This window comes from Rhyacophila brunnea, unplaced genomic scaffold, assembly GCF_057557595.1.
Source record: "Rhyacophila brunnea isolate RB1 unplaced genomic scaffold, BYU_Rbru_1.0 scaffold_19, whole genome shotgun sequence".
NCBI classification, from domain to species: domain Eukaryota; kingdom Metazoa; phylum Arthropoda; class Insecta; order Trichoptera; family Rhyacophilidae; genus Rhyacophila; species Rhyacophila brunnea.
The window spans coordinates 2,972,676-2,994,331 of NW_028232848.1; the positions used below are offsets into that span (position 1 = coordinate 2,972,676).

A 21,656-nucleotide genomic window follows, 5' to 3' on the forward strand; every position below is an offset into this window, starting at 1 on the left:
ATTATGGATATCTTTATCTAATGGTTTCATTTTGACCGCTTAAAAATACTATATAACTTAAAAAAATAGAAAATTATATTTTAATTCTGAGCGCTAGTGCGAGCACTTTGGGCGAGCACTAGCGAAATGGTCTACGGTCTCGAACATTTGTAGACGAATGCGTTCGCTCGCTAACAAACCAAACGCAAGGCACGCGGCTTCATTTACCAATGCAATGGGTTGCGTCTAGATGTATCTATAGTCTAAGGACAAAACAGTACACTGTGTCACCCCAAAACAAAAACAATAGTATCGAACAATACATAACGAATAACGTTGCTTAAAAGTGTTACTTAAACAATTCTTTGCAATCTTCGCAATAAAACTTAATTTAAAATACTTGTTTGGCTAGATAATTTTTTTTATGAATTGAACTGGTGTATGTATACATGATACAACCATATTACAAAACGGAATTCGCTGGATTTCAAAAGTAAACAAAAACAAGCCAATTGCTCTTAAAATGAAGAATAGACTTCTCAGAAGCCCACACATGCTGCAGTAATAGCAAACAGACATAATTAATAAAAAGAATTGAAAAACTGAAGCATTTCATTCAAGACTCCTTCACTTAGACTTTGGCCACACCAAAGTGCTTCTCTTAGTGCTATGCTTATCTACTAAAAACACTACTGCCACATTGCACGCTACGTGCTTAGGTACAAATTCAGTTGACATTTGGGAGCGTTCAAGTCAACAACGATGACACTCTCAAAACTAACCAGAAAGCTACTTCTCACAGAGAACTTAAGTTTAAAATTTCGAAAGTCTCAAATTCAAACTTGTTGGGTGCATATTGTCAAGTAATAAAGTACTCTTGGAGAGTTTTAACTTCTCTATAAAGAATTTCGGGAATACGATGAAAAGTTTTTTTTAGTTATTAGAGGTTGAACCAGGAAACATAGGACTTATTGTTGGGCAAAATAAAAGAGACATTAGACTATCCTTCATCAAACCTTGCCATTGTACACAGTGACAAGGATTTGTGTGTATACGCAACCGTATAAATGTATTATTAAAAGCCGGGCATCCGATTGGTTTACACACGTACGCCGTATAATTGTATTAGTAAATTCCAAGCACTTGATTGGTTTATTCGCGTTTTCATTCAAAAACATCTATTCCAAATGGCAAGGTTACGTGACAGAGAGTCTACAAAAGGATGTTCTACAACACCCGAGGAACAACTTTATATACTCTCTTTTAGAAACTGCTCCTATTAAAACCTCCTTTATCTTGCAAAATCACTAGGTGACACAATAAAATTAACCAACGCGTTTGTTTGGCGGGAGACTCACTAGGTGACTAATAATCACGTAGTGAGGCGCGAAGCGTGCAGTGTGGCCATTGCGATAATATAGTGTGCGTCCGTTCGCTAGGACATGTCACCTAGCTCGTAGCGTAGCACTAAGCACCAAGCGAGGCACCTACCTGTGTAGCCTCGGCCTTATGGTTATGTGAAAAGGTGTTTACATAATTTTTCATAACACATCATAAACCATCGATTAACATTTTTGAAAAATATTTGCATCGAATTTTAAGAAAGTTCGAAAGATAAGAACTGTCATAATAATAGAGTCTGATCAAAATAAATTGATTCTCACCAGTATGGTGAATTTTCCAGTGGCTAATTCAGAGCGCAGGGGGTCGATGTTGGGGTCAAATTGGAAGAGCCCCTCGCGGCTCCTTGTCAACTCATGCTGCTCGAAGAGCACGGTCGCCCGGGGAACATCGAACTTCCGCGCCAGCAAGAACTTGACAGCAGTCGCCCAGCTCACTGGACTGCTGTCTCCGTCGCCGCCTGATGATGCACTGCGTCGCGTGTTCACTAACTCGAGGAAACGTTTTGTGGCCTGGAATTGAAGATAATATGGTTATTGAGGATTGCCGTTGCATTGAACCAGAGTTTGAGCTATGACGGCAGAACCGATTAAGTATTTGTATTAAAACACTAGCAATTTCAGAACATTTTTAGTGTGGTTGAATTGGTAGCCACAGAAAAATTTATATTCTTATGTTGGCATATTGAAAAATAGCAGCTACAGACAAGATGGTAACCCATTTTCATATTTGGTTTTAATGTATGTATAACATAGTACTACCGTCGTTTTTTGTGACTATTCATCAAAATATTTGAATACATTCTTCGGATGGATCATTAAAACTTATTTAACATTAATTGTTAATGCAAGCCGTTTTCATGTCGTCTATATTTATTTTAAAAAACATCGATTTTTATAAAAATATAAATGTGTATAACTTGAAATCCTTTTTATTTATATCAAATCAAGCTTCGATTTTGGGACCAAACCTAAAATAAAATTTGATATAAATAAAAGGGATTTCAAGTTATTCACATTTATATCTTAATAAAAATCGATGTTTTTTAAAATCAACGTAACTAGGGACATAAATATGTAACAAATTCACATTTTTTTTACAATTGTAAGTTTACCTTTGACTTAAAAAAAAAATCTTTTTAATGTATTCCGATGCATATTTATTTTAATTAATCCAGTTGAAATTGTAAATTATCAAAAAAATGTCTCAAATTGCAAGCTTCGTATTTTTCCGCTAGGTGCCTCTGTAGGTACAACCCTCCCCCTTAAGAATACATATTACAGATGGTGTAGGTTAGTTTTTAATCTTAAATTAATGTAATTTTAGCCCTGTCTAATATGTGAATTTAATGGCATAATTTTAGATATTTTAGAGAAAAGCGAATATGTTTCTACTATTATTTACTATGGCTTGGATTATGCAGGGTTTAATTGAATTTTAAAAACTAACAAACACTATCTACATATTATTGTGGTCTTAGTTCAATGAAAACAAATACGTTTGACTGACAAAGTTTAGTGTGCACTATTTATGTCGGATCTTAACAGCCTACCTCCACCCTCGCCTCTGTTGTGTTTACTTCTGCCAATTATTTACCTTTTGATATATAGAATTCTTAAAATGAATCATTTAATTAACAATCTCAAATTAGCTTAATAAATTTACTTGGTGTGAGTCACACTTTGTTTATAGTGAGCGAATTATTTTATCAATGCTTGGTGTGCCTTGGGAGTTTGACAGAAGGAACATTTTGTTAAAAAGGTTGGAAAACACTAGAAATTGACACATAAATATTAGTTAGTAACATCAAAACTTAGCACGAAAAACTTACGGAAATATAGTAAAATATTTTTTTCAGGAAGTTCATTTTACTTTACATTCATCACTCCTACTTATTAATGGTATGTAATTATTGCAGACCTATTGAGTTTCTATAGCAAATTTAATCTCCATAACTTTGACAACAATATATTACGAAAGACACTGAAAACGAAAAGTATTTTTTTTAATTAAGTTAATTAAATTTCACTGATCTTAATGTATCACCACTCTTGACGATATTTCTTTCACCAATGTCAACACTAAACCTAACTAAATTGTGGCAAAACAATCCGCTGTGTGCAGTTCAAAAAACGCAATGACGAATTATTAATCTCGAAGGAAGGAAATTGAAAAAAAAAAAAAACAAATGTCTTCTATCACCTCCGTATCTTATTGATGTGCGCAACTTCTTCAACTATGCGAACGGATGTCAAGTTAGTATGGGCAGGTATTCTCAATCGAATGACTGAAGTATGTTATGCATAGGGAATCCAATCCCGAGCCAAAATTCTGATCCCGGGATTTCGGGATTACAATTTGACAATCCCGGGATCCCGGGGCTGGTCCCGGGATTGGCATTTTTTCCACTGTTAATATAAAAAAATATATTCACAAATAACATTGATAAAATCGGTCAAAAATAAATCTAGTATAATTTATACTATTTAAGACATTTATTGTTAATATTGTATACGTTCAATCTTGGAAATACATAAGTTTAATGGAGTAAATAATATTGTAATATAAATAATAATGTGAATTTAATATGAGATTGCTGTTTCTGATAGTAAAGACTTAATGAATGGGTTAGCGAGATTTAAAACAGTAAAGAAAATCATGGTGTACATAATATGGCCTTTCCGCTTCATAAATCTAATTAGTCAGCCAAATATGAAACTGCCGTAAAACGTATAAGATCGTGGTGGAATTACTTTCCTAATGGTGCTAAGCATTGTTTCCATAGTTATGCATTTGTATTACTACCGGGGCTCGCATTCGGCCCTCCGCTAAAACCCCTACCTCCCTTTACTATTAGCGAAGGTTTCATATCGATAGCGTCACAAACATTTTTTTTAAGATATTGTATGGAGACTTCATGTTTGGAGTACCGAACCGTCCCTAAATTTTATTAGAATGTATCATCACCGACTAGCACATTTGTATCGAATCAGGGTATACGGGAAATATGCAAAACTCGAAATGGAAAATTTTACGAAGATATTAACATACTTAGATATATAATTATTATGTGTATTTTATAAAAATAAGTGTGTTAGATTTTTTTTGTTATACCTATGGCCTATTATCTAGCTCAGGCGGTCAAAGTATTTTTCCACGAGATGGAGCGAAAAATTTGGGGTTTCCATGAACCGGAACGGCCCTCCGGTTCCAGTCCACTTCGAGCCCTGGAAATATGCGAAAATGCTTTTTGAACGGGACACAAAAATCTGACAGACTTAACTTGGTAGACCTTGGCTTATTTTTTATGAATTGAACATAAACATTGAATTGAAGGTAAACACGTGGTAGAACTCCATTATAATAATTTTGAAACAATGTTTATTATGTAAACAAGATATTTATGTTGAGGATAAATACCATCTACCTTCATCACTACCGTCCGAGATTGTAAGAAGGTTATCCAAATCCCCCAACTATAAATTAAAATTGACAAAAAAATTTTGTGTCAAAACAAGTATCTTTTTATAGTATAGAGTAGGGAATACAATCCCGAGTCAAAATTTTGATCCCGAGAGTTCGGGGTTACAATTTGACGATTCCGATTAATAATAAAATTTTATATAATATCTACAAATAGCCAGCACGTCAGTGGCATTTAACTGGTTTAAATAAAGGATTAATTATTTTTGACATGTTGTTGCGATTGTATATGGTAAAAAACTGACATGTGCAGGTAGAAATAATTACAAGATAAAAATAACTTTTTATATACAACGTTTTAAAATTGTCTGTTGAATCATATAAACTTGACTTGACTAGCTTAAACGATCATAGAATACTGAAATGTCATATTGACATTTCATTTTGATTTCCATAGTAACGCACGTGTATATTAATAATTTAGTTGCTAGGACCATCCACTTAGCAATCAATAATGGTGTCGAAATAACTTTTCATACAAAACAGAAATAACTGAAAATGAATTCAATTCTACTTAAAGATGGCTAAAAGTATTTAAAAAATGCATTGGCATCGTATTCAGATATATTCTAAAAGTTTCAAATGTCTAGCTAGTCGGGAAGTTAGTTAAAAATCGATTGCAAGATTTGTACTGGACAAAGAATCACCGGACAAATGAGAATACGAGCTAAGAAAAACGTTGTAAAATGAATGTCATTGGCAGGTACATACACGTTACTAACATAATGATTTTTTATACATACCAATTATTGATTGAGATTGATAAAAAAATCTATGTTTAATAATCCCGGGATTCATAGGTATCGAAAAATGGCCGGGATTCCCTAGTATAGAGTAGACATAGTTTATCTCTTTCTGTGGCATGAAGATAATAGGGAATCAATCGCCATATTTTGTATGGGAATTTGCGTACACATCGAAAAATATTATCTCATCCCTTTTCACGCAAATTAAAGAAAAAAGAGATTTCTCTAGAGTCTAGACCAGTGGTTCTCATGTGCGTCCCTGGTGGCCGCATGCGGCCACCAACATCATTTTCAGTAGGTATTTAATTTAATTAATGTAACATAATAAATATGCGTTATTGGAAATGAGTCATGACCAAGTACTTAAAAACCATTTTAATAATACCACGGTTGAAAAAATTTGGTCGAAGTTATACGTACGTTGACCAAGAATCAAGTCAATTAAAAGAATTGGCAACGATTGATTTATTAATATCGTCGATTTTTCCTACTAATGTATACTGTGAAAGAACATTCAGCGTAATGCACTTCATAAAAAAACAAATATGGAAGCCAGTTGACAGATGTAAACTGAGAAGCAGCCCTGCGGCTCGCATTAGAAAAAAGGAGTAAGTACTATTGAAGAATTTCCATTTGCATTATTTTTAAATAAATAGGTATATATGTACTAAAATGTTCAAATGTCTTTTATTAAATGGACTTATTTATCCATTATTTTAGTAAATAAAATTTAGCTTTAATTTTTTCAATCACAACAAAAGTGAAATTTGGTGCGGCCACCGGACGTTTCCATAGAACTGTCAATGTCAATTGTGCGGCCACAGTTAAATTTCACGTGAGAACCACTGGTCTAGAGTCTAGACTAATATATATTATAAGTATTTGGTTTACACCAGACCTCCTTCCCCCTTAGGTTACGACGTCATATAAGGATAACCGTTTAAATTCTGCCAACGCAGAGAATATTAATTGTTCTATCGTTGCTCATTCAGTCATACTAAAAAACGGCAAGTGATTATTGGTTAAATATATTCACTTTGTACATTGCACTAGTTGACACAAATCATGTAATATATCTTTCGAAAATTAAATAGATTTCGTTGAAAAAATAATTGATTCAGTTGGGCTTATCGGTGTAACATATGTTTCGCGACCGCAAGCTTGACAAGGCCGCTATAGACAGACGTTTTAAAACTGTACATGGGCAACATCCGCTGCTATTATTTCTCCGTGAATGAATGAATATACCTGCTGACTCCACATATCGTCTGTTTAAAATTGAAATCAAGTCGCGATCTGGAATAATCATCGATTTATCTTAATGCAAGGGTTCCCAACCGGTCGTTCCAATTACAAATTGTGAATTTTGAAAATAATAATGATTTCCATATTTAAAATTTACAACTACGGATAAAAAAAATAATATCTGTCGTAGAAAAATTTGGTTCTGCTATATTCGTGCATATCTATTATTGCGTGACCGAAAACTTGTACGTATGCAGTTCGCCGTATCACAATTCACCGTGAAATGTTTGTCGGAAATATATTATGGCCGTATAATAAAGACCGTCCAACCTCTTTGCGTCGTATAGTACTGACATATAGTTGGGTATTACCCAAGAAAACCTCAATCTCGAGATTCGGGATATCCCGAAATGATGAAATTTTGAATTCTCGAGATTCGGGATCTCCAAAAAACAATTCTCGAGAATTCTCGAGATTTCGGAAAATTTAAAAAAAACTAAAAAATCCTAAAATCAGTATAAAAACGGACAAATTCCAAAAAATATGTTTTTTTATAATATGTAAGAAGACCAACAAATAGAAGCAGGAAAACAAAGATAACTCAAAAAAATTACTTATCAAAATAGAAATTCAAAAAACACAGACTGTCGCTGCGTCTGACAATCGCGTACGTTTTTGAAACACAAAATTCCCTGATGTTGAAAAATTGCACTCATTTTGAGTTGAAGTTGGTTAATTGTGTAAAATGCCCCGATCAGTCTTTGAATGTTTTATGTTTTCTGTGTACTTTTTTCATACAAAAAAAATCGTTTTTTTTTCAATTAATATTTGATAATAAAGAAATCCCGAATCTCGAGAAAAGATTCTTGGGATCCGGGATTTCCCAAAATGTTAAAAATCTCAATTCTTGAGATTCGGGATTGAAAATCTCGAAATTTTCTCGAGAATTCCCGTCGGGAAATTCCCGAAACCCAACTCTACTGACATATAATTATTCATGTCTAAATAAAACACGGTTGTTGTCGGTTTACACTTTACAAGAAGCCAGCAGCAAAGAAATTTTGAAAACAGCCAATATACTAGATTATTTAGGTTAGGTTAGGTTTTCATTCTTGAATTCATGAATTTTGCCAAAATCAGCTATGAAAATTGAATTAATGTTCATATTGAATGTAATAAAATCGGAGACCGTATAGTATACGGTCATCTCTTTCTGATAAGAAAGCTCACGGCGAACTGTGCCACGGTGAAATGTTTTACGTACAATTTACATGCAACCCTGTCAATCGTGTTGGATTTTGGATTTAATAAATTTCATATGAGAAATTAATGAAAATTCACATAAACGTGTGGGTATTTCCAAAATATGATAAAATTTAAATTTAAATCATTTAAATATGAGTATTTTTCTGGATTCAGTAACTACTTTCCATATTATCAGAAGATTTCAATTGCGTTAATGTAACGTCATTTTGCGATTCTGTAATTCCAAATTCCATACGGTCATCCATTGGAAAAATCATTGCGATAGTTTAAGCGAGACTTTGGACCAGTGACGTCCCGTGGGGGTAGGCAGATTGAGCGTCGCTTGGGGGCGGCAGTTACTCGAAGGGCGGCAAATCGAAGAGAATCATTTGGTATAATATAGAAATATCTACATAAACTTAGTAATAACGAAAATATCTATAAGTACATTAAAAATATCAGCTCACTGGTTGAGAACAAAATGTATTAATTAACATAAAAGGTTTAACAGTTCTGTATTTTTTTTGTCGGGTACGCGATATCTAGTTTACTTCCGTTGCCTTTCGACGTCCTTGGTAACGACACGTGCAGTCTGACGCATTAACCAGTGCGCACGGAAGTCGCGTTGGCCGTCGAAACTAAAGATGCACGCCCTTATTACAGAGCATATCACCTACCGCTTCTGGTCCACGATTTTAGTCTGTATCGAAGAGTCGCGTCGTCATTATATCGATCATCGATTTAATAATCCCTAAACCTTTACACCCACGGTGGCCGCGCGGCTTAAGCGTTGGACTATAACGCCATGGGTCCCAGGGTCAAATCCTGGGTCTGGCAAGTACATATATTGTTTTTCAATTTGTGTCCGTCAGGGTATGGACCTAATAGGTTGAGCAAGTGGCTGACATCAATTTCTCGTAATAAACAAAATCTTTTAATAGAAACCTCTTCTCTGTGGAGGCCCATATGATCCTATTAGGATCGAACATGATCGCAAGAAAGAAAAGAAACGTTTATGATCTCAGGCTAAAAATAGCATTACCAATGTTGCCAAGTTTTGCGAAGAAGAAAGCCACTGTATTACCAACGTCAAAAATTCCCCACATTTAGGGAAAAAATATTTATAAATTTAATGTTGTATGTTTTAGTGGTAAGTATATATTTTGTTAGCAATGTATACATACATTTTTTTTAGATATTGGAATCATGAAAGGATGATAAAAATACCATATAAACAAATGGGTCGGTATTTTGGCGGTGCCTAGGGGCGGCATTTTGTATAGAGACGTCACTGCTTTGGACAATATTGTAATTATTAATCTTCAAGTGTGAATGATAAGAAACTGAAACTATTATGAATAAGCTAAGTACTTGTTAAATTGATTCAATATTTCTTCTAATAGGTATAGTGACAAATAATCTTTGTAATTACACTTCTAAGAATTCAAATCTCATCTATCAAATTTACCTTAATGGTCAAAGTAAGTGACCTTTTTTTGTGGTATTGTTTGATACTCGTAACACTTCTTAGGTTATTTTTGCTGGTTTTTGTAAAAATCCATTGCCGACTCAAGTAGAAAGCCGATACATTCACAACGAGTGGTCCTACCTTTTCCGCCTCTCCCGTTGTTGTCTACGAATGACCTGTCATTGTTCTATAGAGTGCTCATACTGACGCGTCTGTCGTGTTCACACATGGAATGGTTTGATTTGGATAGATAAGTTATAGGATATATGATAAATAATACACTAGCATTAACACACCTTCTACAATAATGTAATGCATAGATCAATGCTACATATTTTATGGAAATCGATATTACCACCGGCTCTTGTGTGGACTAGTCTGACTTTGACAACTGATGAATAACAGGAATGTATAGTATTTATAAAAAATAACACTGATAGTTAATATATTTGATTTGAGAATGTTTATAATTCAATTTGAAACGAGAAAGGGCGAATCAATATATATATCTGTATACCAGAGGTAAACTATTGTAACTCCAAAAATCGTGAAATGGGGTTATTGTTATATTGTTACTTCATTACTTATCCTGCATACGTGGTAAACAGCTGTAACTCATATTACTCTTATTATAAAAGTTAAAAATTAAAAATGTCATTGTAACTCCATAACTATTAGAGGTAAACAACAGTAAGAAAACATACAATTATTTTGATGAAACTTATAATCGAACTACAGCGGTAAACAAACATAAAGGTTTTGATAAATAGATAAATTTTATATTTTTCCATTCACGAATGCCACAAGTTGAAATTTCCAAAAATCACAAATTCGTCTCTCCTGTGAAGTTGTCATTTTGGATTTACCGTAGTTTACCTCTGGTATACAGATATGTCAAGCAATCTGGGATCTGATTTTGACAGCTAAACAGTGGACCACTCGTTGCTTATGCAAAAAGATATGCTCAGGCTTTATTAATCTAAAGATGGCGCTGAAAAAACTCAATAATTATTATTGAGTTCATTATGGACTTCTTGGAACATTTCAACATCAGCTTATTATATACAGCACACTTTCTTCGAAATTGCTAATCCACAACACGTGTTCCAGTGATAAACTACATATCGAGGGCTTAGTGTCAAACAACACTATCTATAAAAGTGCAACTTTACAGGAGAGCCGAAAATCGTTATTTTAGATTCTTGTAACTTAACAAGGGAAATGTTTATTTAAAACCTAATGTTAATATTTTATAATTTATTGTGTATTGTACATTTATCTTGCTTATGATGATGTTAAAATTTATGGGGATAGTTTTAAAAAAATATGAAAACAAGGGTAACTTATGTAATTAGCGTTAAACTTTACTGACGATTTAATAAGAAATTAGAAAAGATTGACATAACGTTGTTTGACTATCGTGTAGCCGTGAATGTAAAATAACGTTATCTCAAAAAAAAACAAAAACTTTTTTGTAGATAACGTTGTCTGACTTTAAGCACTCGATATATCTAAACGGAAATTAAGAAATATCAGCGATATGATATCGTCAAAATGAAATTATCACTATGGATATCAAAACTAATAAAAAATAAGTTTAATCTTTCTTTATTAATTTGATGGATGAGATTGGTAGAAACGAACATTCTTATAAGTGTAATTACGAAGATTGTTTGTTACTATATTAGAAGAAGACTTAGACTAGCAGACTAGTGAGCTTGGAATCCGCATGGGTGTGGCGGGGCTCTGCGTTCAACCAACTCGCAGTCGCATGGAGGTTAAGGCTGTATTCGGTGAGGACCAAATGTCGTTTGTTTAACGCGTGCTACCTGTGCTCCTGTATGGCTGTGAGACATGGCATCTTACTAAGCTTCAAGAGTCTCGGCTTTTGAGCTTTGAGAATCGATGTCTCCGCCGAATCTTAGGGGTACACATTGGTACGACCGCGTTACAAACACCCGAGTTCGTGAGCAGACACAACAGCCTTCGGTGATTGAAGTTATCACGAAGAGACGCTTTCCGTATTCCGGATGCCGCCAAAGAGTGCGGCACTTCGTACTCTTGTGGCACAGCCTCCAGAGTTCCGTCGCCGTGGCCGCCCCTCCCTCACCCTGCAGCGTTGCTACAAAAGCTTGTGCTTGCCCTATCCCCAAATGTTGGGACGTGACAGGGTGAAAAAAGAAGAAGAATATTAGAAGAAATATTGTATAATAAATAAATATATAATAAAATAGAATTTAAAAAACAGAATTCATAATGCATCGCTAAAAATGTTTACATCTCTAGGGAGTGCATTGACCAGCCGCACAGCCCTCGCTGCCTGACATGAGGAAATAGCTTTCACCCAAAATAGGTCATGGCTGCGACCACCGCATGTAATTAATTAAGGGTTCATTTATTATAGTCAGAATCAAATACCGCTTGCAAACTGACAGTCATGTGGTACGGACTCATGGCACCTCATGAAAACTCAGAGCAACTGTATGTTGAGCTTCGAGGTAATTGGCCTTTCTCGTGCCACCATCAAGGCATTCTGTAAATACTGATAGGTTTATTTAAATCCCATTTTTTTATTTTGGATTGCAACCCTACACACAGGCGCCCAATATTTACCTATGGAAAAGCTTTCAGAGATATAATCATGAAACGTCACACGAAGCGATGTTCTCCGTTCTGATGGAATAAAATTTAAATTCAAATTCGGAACGAAGAGAAGCACCCTCTTCCCGCCGTGTCGGAAGTGACACGTTCACTTCCTGGACGCTTTTAACTGCTTTACATCGGCCGTCTGGCGGGAGTATTCATCTCGTCGTTCTCAATTTAAAATCGTGACAAATAAAATAAATTGCATGGACAAATTCGCAACACTATTAAATGGCTATGCAGCTTATTGTCGCGTGTAATGAAAACTCGAAATAACGTATATGCAAAATGAACATGTACCTACGTAGTACATGTAGGTATACCTATTGGCAGTGTTGCCAACTATATAAAAGAATATTAAATTTCATATGTAACTGATGTCGTCATCATTTCAGCCACTCTCGATTCACTGCTAGATGAAAGCCTCTCCTTAATGTAACCACTCTTCTCGGTTCTTAAGGCGATACTTCAGTGAAACGGCAAATAATTTTCAACTATAGGCGCGACGAAATTTTGGATCGGAAACCGAACGTCGAGGTGTGAATACGTAAATTTGTTTCGTGATGGCGACGGGGGTATTATTAATTCTTAAATCGGGTAAAGATGACTAAAAACGTTACCCATTTACTTTAAAAAGAAAACATGTCAATGAATATATTATTATTGTTACTAATAGAACACGTTAAAGTGCCCACCACCATCCGTCATATATGCACAGCCGTGGATATGCACGGCCGCTTTCTATGACGCTTTAAACGTGTCTGAAAGAAGTGATTTTAAGTGCTCATTCCGACGGAGCCGCACGGGACTGATGCTGCAACCATGCACCGTAGTGCTTAAAGAAGAAAGTTAAGAAAGATTTTTTTTTTGTTTTATGGACTGGCTCTGCTGTCCGCTGACGTTAAGCGCTTTGTGTACCCGCATACTGAGTGTCACGAATTGAAATGGATGAGTCTACAGAAGAGTCGGGACTATCCCGCTCCCCATACGACGCTGCAAATTTCTCGAATGCCGCAAAGTTGGCCTCGGTTGCTATCAGATCTCCATGACCAATTGGGCCCGTGTGAGGACGGACCCTGGCAAACAGCTCCGCTCGTTCGAGTTCCATAAGCGGGCAATCTCAGAGGATGTGTCCAACATCTTGGTGGTCATGCCCTTAAATGAACGCATGTTGGATTTATATGACAAATTATATTTCGTTCAGCATGCGTCATTTGCACCCGCTACCCGCAATCCGCGCATCGCCTAGCCACGATCTTTTTAGACCATGCCTCAACTGAGGTATAGCCTTAATCGTTCGTTGCTAACATTCTTAACTTGACTATCTGATCGATTCGGCGGGCGCTTACGTTCCATATACAATTCCAACTACATTAAAAAATATTTATTGTTAATCATTTTATAACCAATTAACCTGGATCAATTTTACGAAATCTTAATAATGACGACAGTTACCTATATATTATATTAAGTAATACAGGATATCCCCACCATCCTTAATTTTTGTACGTTTTGAAGTTCACAAAGCGATGGTTTCTACGAAAAAGTCACACAATCACATCGTTTCTTACGATATGTCATGCCAATACCGGCAAATAATCGCATGAATCCTTTACGAAATCTTAATAATGACGACAGTTACCTATATATTATATTAAGTAATACAGGATATCCCCACCATCCTTAATTTTTGTACGTTTTGAAGTTCACAAAGCGATGGTTTCTACGAAAAAGTCACACAATCACATCGTTTCTTACGATATGTCATGCCAATACCGGCAAATAATCGCATGAATATGCATGAGGCGTGGATATTATAAATACCTACGTTGTCGAAAGGATTTTCTTCGAAGCAAAACAATGAATACAACGCAAAAGTCGGTGCCTCTATGAAAATACTTTATTTACGTATCTATCTGCCTATCGTTCATTTTTCATCCAATTCGTATTAATAATTCATAGACACGTATCATCGGTGATTGTCCTCACATAATGCATGCTCTCTTCGTAGTAAAGCCACTATATGGTTAAAAGATTCGTCCTCATTACCATCAGTCATGTTTCATCTATCGCCTGTCTGAGAAGCCATAAAATAAAATTTAAAAAAAACTGACTGATCTAACCAACTACGACAGCGATTTCCAAACTGGGAGGCGCGGACTGTTGCAAAGGGAGGCGCGAAAAGTTTAACAAAATAATGTCGCCACAGGTTTGCAGTTTGTAAGTGCATAGTTCATAAAACGGCAGCTAGTTATAAACTACATAAAAAACAGTCCCATAAAAGTTAGGTTGTTTGAAAACCTGTATGTAGATAATATGGAGACTAATTTTATTATACCTCATTTCTATACTATTGTGTATGGCCCCCACAAGAGGGGCGCTGACAAGGCTCCAGTGTGGGGGCCCGGCGTTACGGATCGACCTGTTAAGTGAGATAAACACACACCACAAATTCGTTCTGATACAATTTGATATGATTGTGTGATATGTATGATTGATGATAATTCACAATATGAAGCGCCTAGTTTCAAAAGCCCCTAAAACGACTTTATGTAGTTCTGAGAAAAATGAGAAAAACTATTTTAGGTAGTTTTGAGAAAAATAAGAAAAAATCATTTCTATTGAATTTGTGAATTTTATGTATTTATTTTGTAATTTGTTACATTCTAAAGAGTATTTTGGCTTTCCATTTTAGGGGTATTTGAAAAGCACACCCAACCATTTTAGCGGGTTTTGAAAAGAACACTAATTTTTGATTATACGTATTGACGGTTTTTGGCGTTTTTTCAATCTCATTCTTTGGCCATCATATAGGTAATAAAAATATCCATTTAAATACATATCTAACTCAAAAATTTTCAAAAACCGTTTTAGGGGCCTTTGAAACTAGACGCTTCATATGTAGTGTATTTCCTGACTAAAAATGGCTATATGGAAACAAAAACCTTTGTTCAATTTTGGTTGAATCGAACTGAAGAATAATATTATAATACTTAGTCAAGAAAAGCAATGCAAGTAGGTACTGCTACCATTAATTGTAACATCATATTTATGCGAAAGGGAATTTTCTGCATTAGATGCAATGAAATCCATATATCGAGCCCGTTTAATAGAAAAAAGCACTTTGTGTAAAAATGTATTTAATGAAATAAAGGCGCCAAGATTAGATTTTTCAAAAAGGGGGGCGTAGTAACGTAAAGTTTGGAAATCACTGCACTACGAAGTGAATACATTTTGAAAATATAAATAAATTTTCATAGCATTCCTTTTTTAAATTTATTTCCTTTCATTACTACCAACATAATTAGAGTGTACCAAATATAAATTAAAATCGCGAGATAGGTAGGTACTTGGAAACCACTGCACTACGAAGTGAATATATTTTGAAAATATAATTAAATTTTCATAGCATTCCTTTTTTTAATTTATTTCCTTTCATTACTACTAACATAATATTAGGTGTACCAAATATAAATTAAAATCGCGAGATAGGTAGGTACCTACCTAAAATTTGATTGGTTAAATATTTTAATCCATATAAATAAATCTAGTGTTGAATTATTTATTTATTTATTTATTATGATCCAACCTGCGCATCTATTCTATACAGAAAGTTGCTATCGGCCGCTATCGAGGGTAGAATATCATATTTATGTATGGAGGTATTATAATTTTTACAATAAGTTCTTTGTTTTAACAGCACCTCTCTTGTCTGTGTTAACGTTTAGAGCGAGATAGACAGTTTTGACGGCTAACTTATTGTAAAAATTAATTATAATACCTACTCAATATATAAATATGATAAACTACCCTCGATAGCCGCCGATACCGATTTAAATAATAATAATTCTCAACCAAAACATACTAAACTCAAGTTTCTGGGTGAACGAGAGACCTACAAGCTAACCGCTCCGCACCACACCCTGTCTTATTCCAGCGTTACACGAGGCTCTACATTTTGAAATTTCTCAGAAATAGTTACCCAAGACTGAGGTCGCCACACGCCAAAAACTTTGAGTAGGTAGATATACTAAATTTTAAAAATATTAGTGCCACTGAGATATAGGAGCACAGAGGTAAAAAATATAATGGACACACATACAAATGAGCTAATAAAATTGCCGAAAAATCTAAACAAAGAGTTAACTATTTTTTTATTCGACAAATTATTCACAAGATTTGAGAATGTAACATTCCTTTTATTGAACATACATAATCTTGAAAACACCTCAATAGAAAAAACATTTTTTTTACACCAAGCAGGAATCGAACCTGCGTCTCTTAGGTCTCACCCATGCACATCGACCACAATGCTATAGGCATCCTATCTAATTGCGATAAATTTTAACTAGTAGCTCTTAGAATACTCTCTGAAGCACTTTCCAAATTGAGTTACTATTATTGGCAATAGGATCTAGGTATTACTTTAATTTCTAACCGATGTCACGGATCACTCCAAGATTTTTTGTTGTAACTTACTTGAACTTGCTAATAATTTAATTAACTTTTTTTTCTTTATTTGGAAATTTAATTAACTATTTATATAATATTTTATATAGGACATCAGAAATTTTCGCAAGATAATTTAGAATTAATTGTTCCAACGACTGATTGAGTCGACTTGGACAACTCTTCCCTTTAAATACACAGTTCAAGGCATTCCCAAAGGATGTGGTTTGCATTCTGTAATTCTTCGTCTCATGAGCATGCTGACCGTTAATCAGAGAATCCACCAAGAACAGTAAACAATTGACTGGTATAGTGATCGGGAATCAAATGGGTTCATTATTCGCCACTTCTTGCCCTTCCCTTCGTGGGAGCATCAAACTTTTTTTTAAATATCTTTGCATTTAATAATTTATAGAATCGACTGATCCACCATTAAAAGCATGGCCCCCACAAGGGGGGGGGGGGGCTGACAGAGGTCTAGTATGCTGCCCGCATAAGCTAAAAGGCAGCTATTTGCCAGTCACATTTTGAGATAATGAGACATTAACGTTTTTTCAACTTTTCTTAATAATTTTTTAAATAGTGTGGATGATTGATATATCAATATGTCGATTATTATACTGAAATAAATTTTATACCGCTTTTGACTTTATGTCAAATGGTTCAGAATTTCACGTAGAGCATTATCTGTACACTAGCTCAATTTGTGATTTTTGTCGAAAAGCTGCCCTTTTCCTTATGAGGGCAGTATGTGGGTCCGGCGTGGCGGGTCGACCAATTAAGTGAAAATAATACATACCATAATTTTGCTCTAATAGTAAAAAGCGCTATTTTCCTTAATGATTATTAACATTAAAAAATATGTGGTTGAGTGATGTAATTTGTTGTGATATTGCGATGATTGATATAAATAATTCAATGATAATTCACGTGTAGAATTTTATTTTATAATCAATTTAAGTGTAGGTATTTCCTTACTTATGAAATGGCTTTTTATCCAATATGGCGAAGGGTGCCATATTACATACTCGATTACCACAAAAGGAGGATAATATTATTATTATGCTGAGTGCAGATAACTCAATAAATCAACTGGATTTATTTAAAAATCGATAAAAATATACGGAATACCCTTAGCCCTGGGGTTCCGTGGAAACCACTTGGGGAACACTACTGTAGAAAATCACACTGCCCTTAACCTTAGCGATGGGTAGGGGGGCCCGCCATAGATCCTGAACTGTTGGCCCGCTTCAGGGGTTACATGTAAATTGTACTTAAAATATTTCACCGTGGCACAGTTAGCCTTGAGCCTTCTATCAGAAAGAGATGATCGTATACTATACGGTCTCCAGTTTTATTAGATTCAATATGGCATATATATATTCAACACCCACGATGGCCGCGTGGCTTAAGCGCCTGTCTATAGTGTCGAGGGTCCCAGGTTCGAATCCTGAGTCTGGCAAGTACACATATTGTTTTTCAATTTATGTATGAGTCTGGACCTAATAGGTTGAGCAAGTGGCTGACATCCATTTCTCGTAAAAATAAATTCTGTTAATACAAACCTCCACTATGTGGAGGCCCATATGATCCTATTAGGATCGGACATGGCCGAAAGAATGAACATTAATTCTATTTTCGTAGCTGATTTTGGCAAAATTCATGAATTCAAGAATGAAAACATAACTTAACAAAATATAATCCAGTATATCTGCTATTCTCAAAACTTGTTTGCTGCTGGCTTACTTTAAAGTGTAAGCCGACAAGAACCGTGATTTATTTAAATGAATTTTATGTCAGTACTATACGACCCAAAAATGTTGGACGGTCTTTAATATACGGCAATATATTTCCAATACAACATTTCATGGTGAAGTGTGAATAGTGTGATATGGCGAACTGCATACGTACAAGTTTCCGAACACGCGCTTCAGGATGTGGGGCCATGCTTAAAAGACCCCAGTCAACAGTGTCAATTGTTTACATTTACATTAAGCCATTCGTCGGATTTCTAAGAACAAAAAATGTTAGCAACTAAGTAATTATTTGTAAATTTAATTTCAATAGGTACCCATTCAACGGAAAATGCAAGTAGGGCCACTTTATCATTATAAATTACACAACGATTTCCGCCCAGCAGTAGATTCTTGGAAAAAATGTTGCAAACCCAATGAGTTCGACATTCCGCCTCCAGTGCGCTTACATAATACGACCCAAAGCAGCGGTCGAAAACCTTTTCAAACTTATAGGCCGCATTCAACTTATAGTTTTAATGCCAGCACGTGGTTAAAACCAGTCGTTTCTGGAACTAAAACCATCCCCTAATTAACTGCGTGTTCGATATCGCCTGGAGTTTTATTAACATTAAGATGCCTAAACTGTTACGGAACCAGGCGGAGAGCATTATTTCAGAGCGATGGATCGGAGCTCGGAGCACTGGAGGAATGGGGTTTTACCCGGAGCATCGAAAATTTGTAGTGCTCCACTGCTCCGAATGTTTATTATTATTATTTTTTGTCCTGAAATCCAATGAAAATAGTATATTTTGACACTGCAATTATTTGAAATACGGCAACACTGCCGAGTGATAAATAAGCTCACTCTTTTGACAGAAGAGGTAAATAATGAATTTCTGTCGGAAATTTTGTTTAATAGAATTAATAATGACAATGACGATTATTTTAAAACTACTTATTTTTTATTTTTTAACATTTGTATACGTCCGCTCCAACCCTCTGCATTATTTTGAATGTAGAAGTATTGTGAGGAGGAGAAACAGAAACTATGACCAGTAATATTCGCATTCAGCGCTGTGACGTAGAAAACTTGATATAGTGGTTGGTCTATAGGTGTGGACATTTGGAACGTTGTAATGAATGGCATAAGCTATATCAAAATTAACAAAGTAGTAAGAAATAAAAATTCGCCTGCGGCGCAAATGTTTTAAACGTACTGTGTGATGTAATAATCAATGTATTGATAATATATGTAAAACTTCATAAATAACGTAAAAATTAAATAGCTATTATCAGGAAAATGCAAATGCACGTATGGTAGGTAGGTACATGTACGGGTACCTACACGTTTTTTCCTCTTAATAATTTAATGTTTTAATTGGCCCGGTGCCAACACATTAGATGGAGTGTGAATGAGAATCGATATTTATAGATTATTTATAATTTCTCGGAAAATGCTTAATACGAACGAAAATATCAGAAACCAGTATAATTAATTGCCATATTACATTTTAGAGCACAGGCTTTTTTAATGTTTTAACTTTAATGTAATTTAACATCTACATCTCAGGACAGTCAGAAAAGTTTGCCAACCTCAGGAATAATTAGTATTTGTTTAAAATTTCTATGTTTATAGTTACTATGTATTGATATAAAGACGATTCTGCTTAATTGGGCCACCTGTTGATTTGGACAGCCGCTTATTTGGGTCAAATCTCAATGAACGGGAATCAAACCTCAGAGTAATAATAATAGAGTGGGTATTTTTCGGCAAAATGTAACCGTGTTTCTTGCGTAGGTATAACGCACAGTAGAACCTCAATTTTGTTAATTAACTATTTTTTTATTCAACGAATAATTCACAAGATTTAAGAATGTAACATTCTAATTATTAAATATACGTAATTTCAAAAACACTTCCGAGAAAATATATTATAACCGATATAAAAAATCTTTTTGAAAAAAGTAAGACACCCCAACCGCAGGAATCGATCCTGCATCTCTCGGGTATCGGGCCCACGCACATTGACCACAATACTAAAGGAGTCATACCACAGAAGAGTTCCCTAAGGCATAGTTAATTAAAACAAAATTTCACTAATGGCTTTTGCTACTCACTGAAGCGCTTTCTAAATTGAGCTACATTGGCGATCGGCTTTTGAATTTTAAATCAGAGTAGGTATTACTTTACTAACCTACGTCACGATTTTTCCTATCGGTTATAATATATTTTGTCAGAAGTGTTTTCGAAGTAATGTATGTTTTCAATTTTATTATTATTAATTTAACTATGAAACGTTATACCACCATGTTGCTTCTCAGTACGGCTACCAAATTTTAACACAACATAGTTAACTATATTTTCTACTAAATTAACTAAAAATAATTACCACTAACTTTATATTTAACAAAAAAACAATACATTTCAGCAACACGTGCTCGCAGTTTTTAAATGACCAGTCATTCAAATCAATATTTACCGGTGACGTGTGGGTACAAAAAATATTATTTAATTCAGCCGTAGAAATTATATCTCACTGTAACACATATTGCGGAGACATAAGCGTGCCAAATGCTTTCTCACTCGCACTTATGGTTCGTTTTTGTCCAGGTCTTGAATCAAACCGATGAACCAATAGTAATTTACATCGCTTAATTGGGACAGCAAATTTCACAATCACAATTGTGTTACACATTGATGAAACTGAGGACGTCATGTTACATGTTACCATCATTAATTAATATCAAGAATAATTATTTATCGACAATAGATCATAATTTACCAAGTTACGATGAAAATGAAGACTGTGAGGATGATGCAATTGTTGCAGTCATTAAATGAAAACATGAAAAATCAGATGAAAAAGACGATGTTGATAAATTTCATATACCTACCTACTTTTGTTTCATTTTAGAATTTATTATTCTCCTGGCTATTAAAAGAAAAATATTCATTGTTTAATTGTATGCGGAATTCGCTTAATTGGGTGATAATTCCCTAGTCCCCATGTGTCCCAATTAAGCGGAATTAAGCGTATTACTATAAATATCAAGCACAGTGCTTTGCTGGAGACAGTTCATGAAGGAAGTCTGGACCAAAATCAGGTTATCGTACTTCTTATGACAATGATGACATTAAAAATTCGGTATGGCAAAGTGCTGCCCATTAGGGCTACGCATCGCAATACAAGTAGGTGGGTACCTACTTTATTTCCCCTTTCATAGTGAATGTTGAAACGGAGTTAGCTAATGTGACATATG

The 21,656-nt window shown here is 34.9% G+C and overlaps 1 protein-coding gene across 1 annotated transcript in view; it reads right to left on the reverse strand.

Moving 5' to 3' along the window:
* Ptpmeg2 (Protein tyrosine phosphatase Meg2) overlaps positions 1-21,656 on the reverse strand; it is a 339,596-nt gene that overhangs the window by 283,171 nt on the left and 34,769 nt on the right. The window contains exon 2 of the mRNA XM_085946126.1: positions 1,644-1,892. Within this exon, the coding sequence (XP_085802252.1) occupies positions 1,644-1,892 (249 nt within the window). The remainder of the gene's footprint in view (positions 1-1,643; positions 1,893-21,656) is intronic.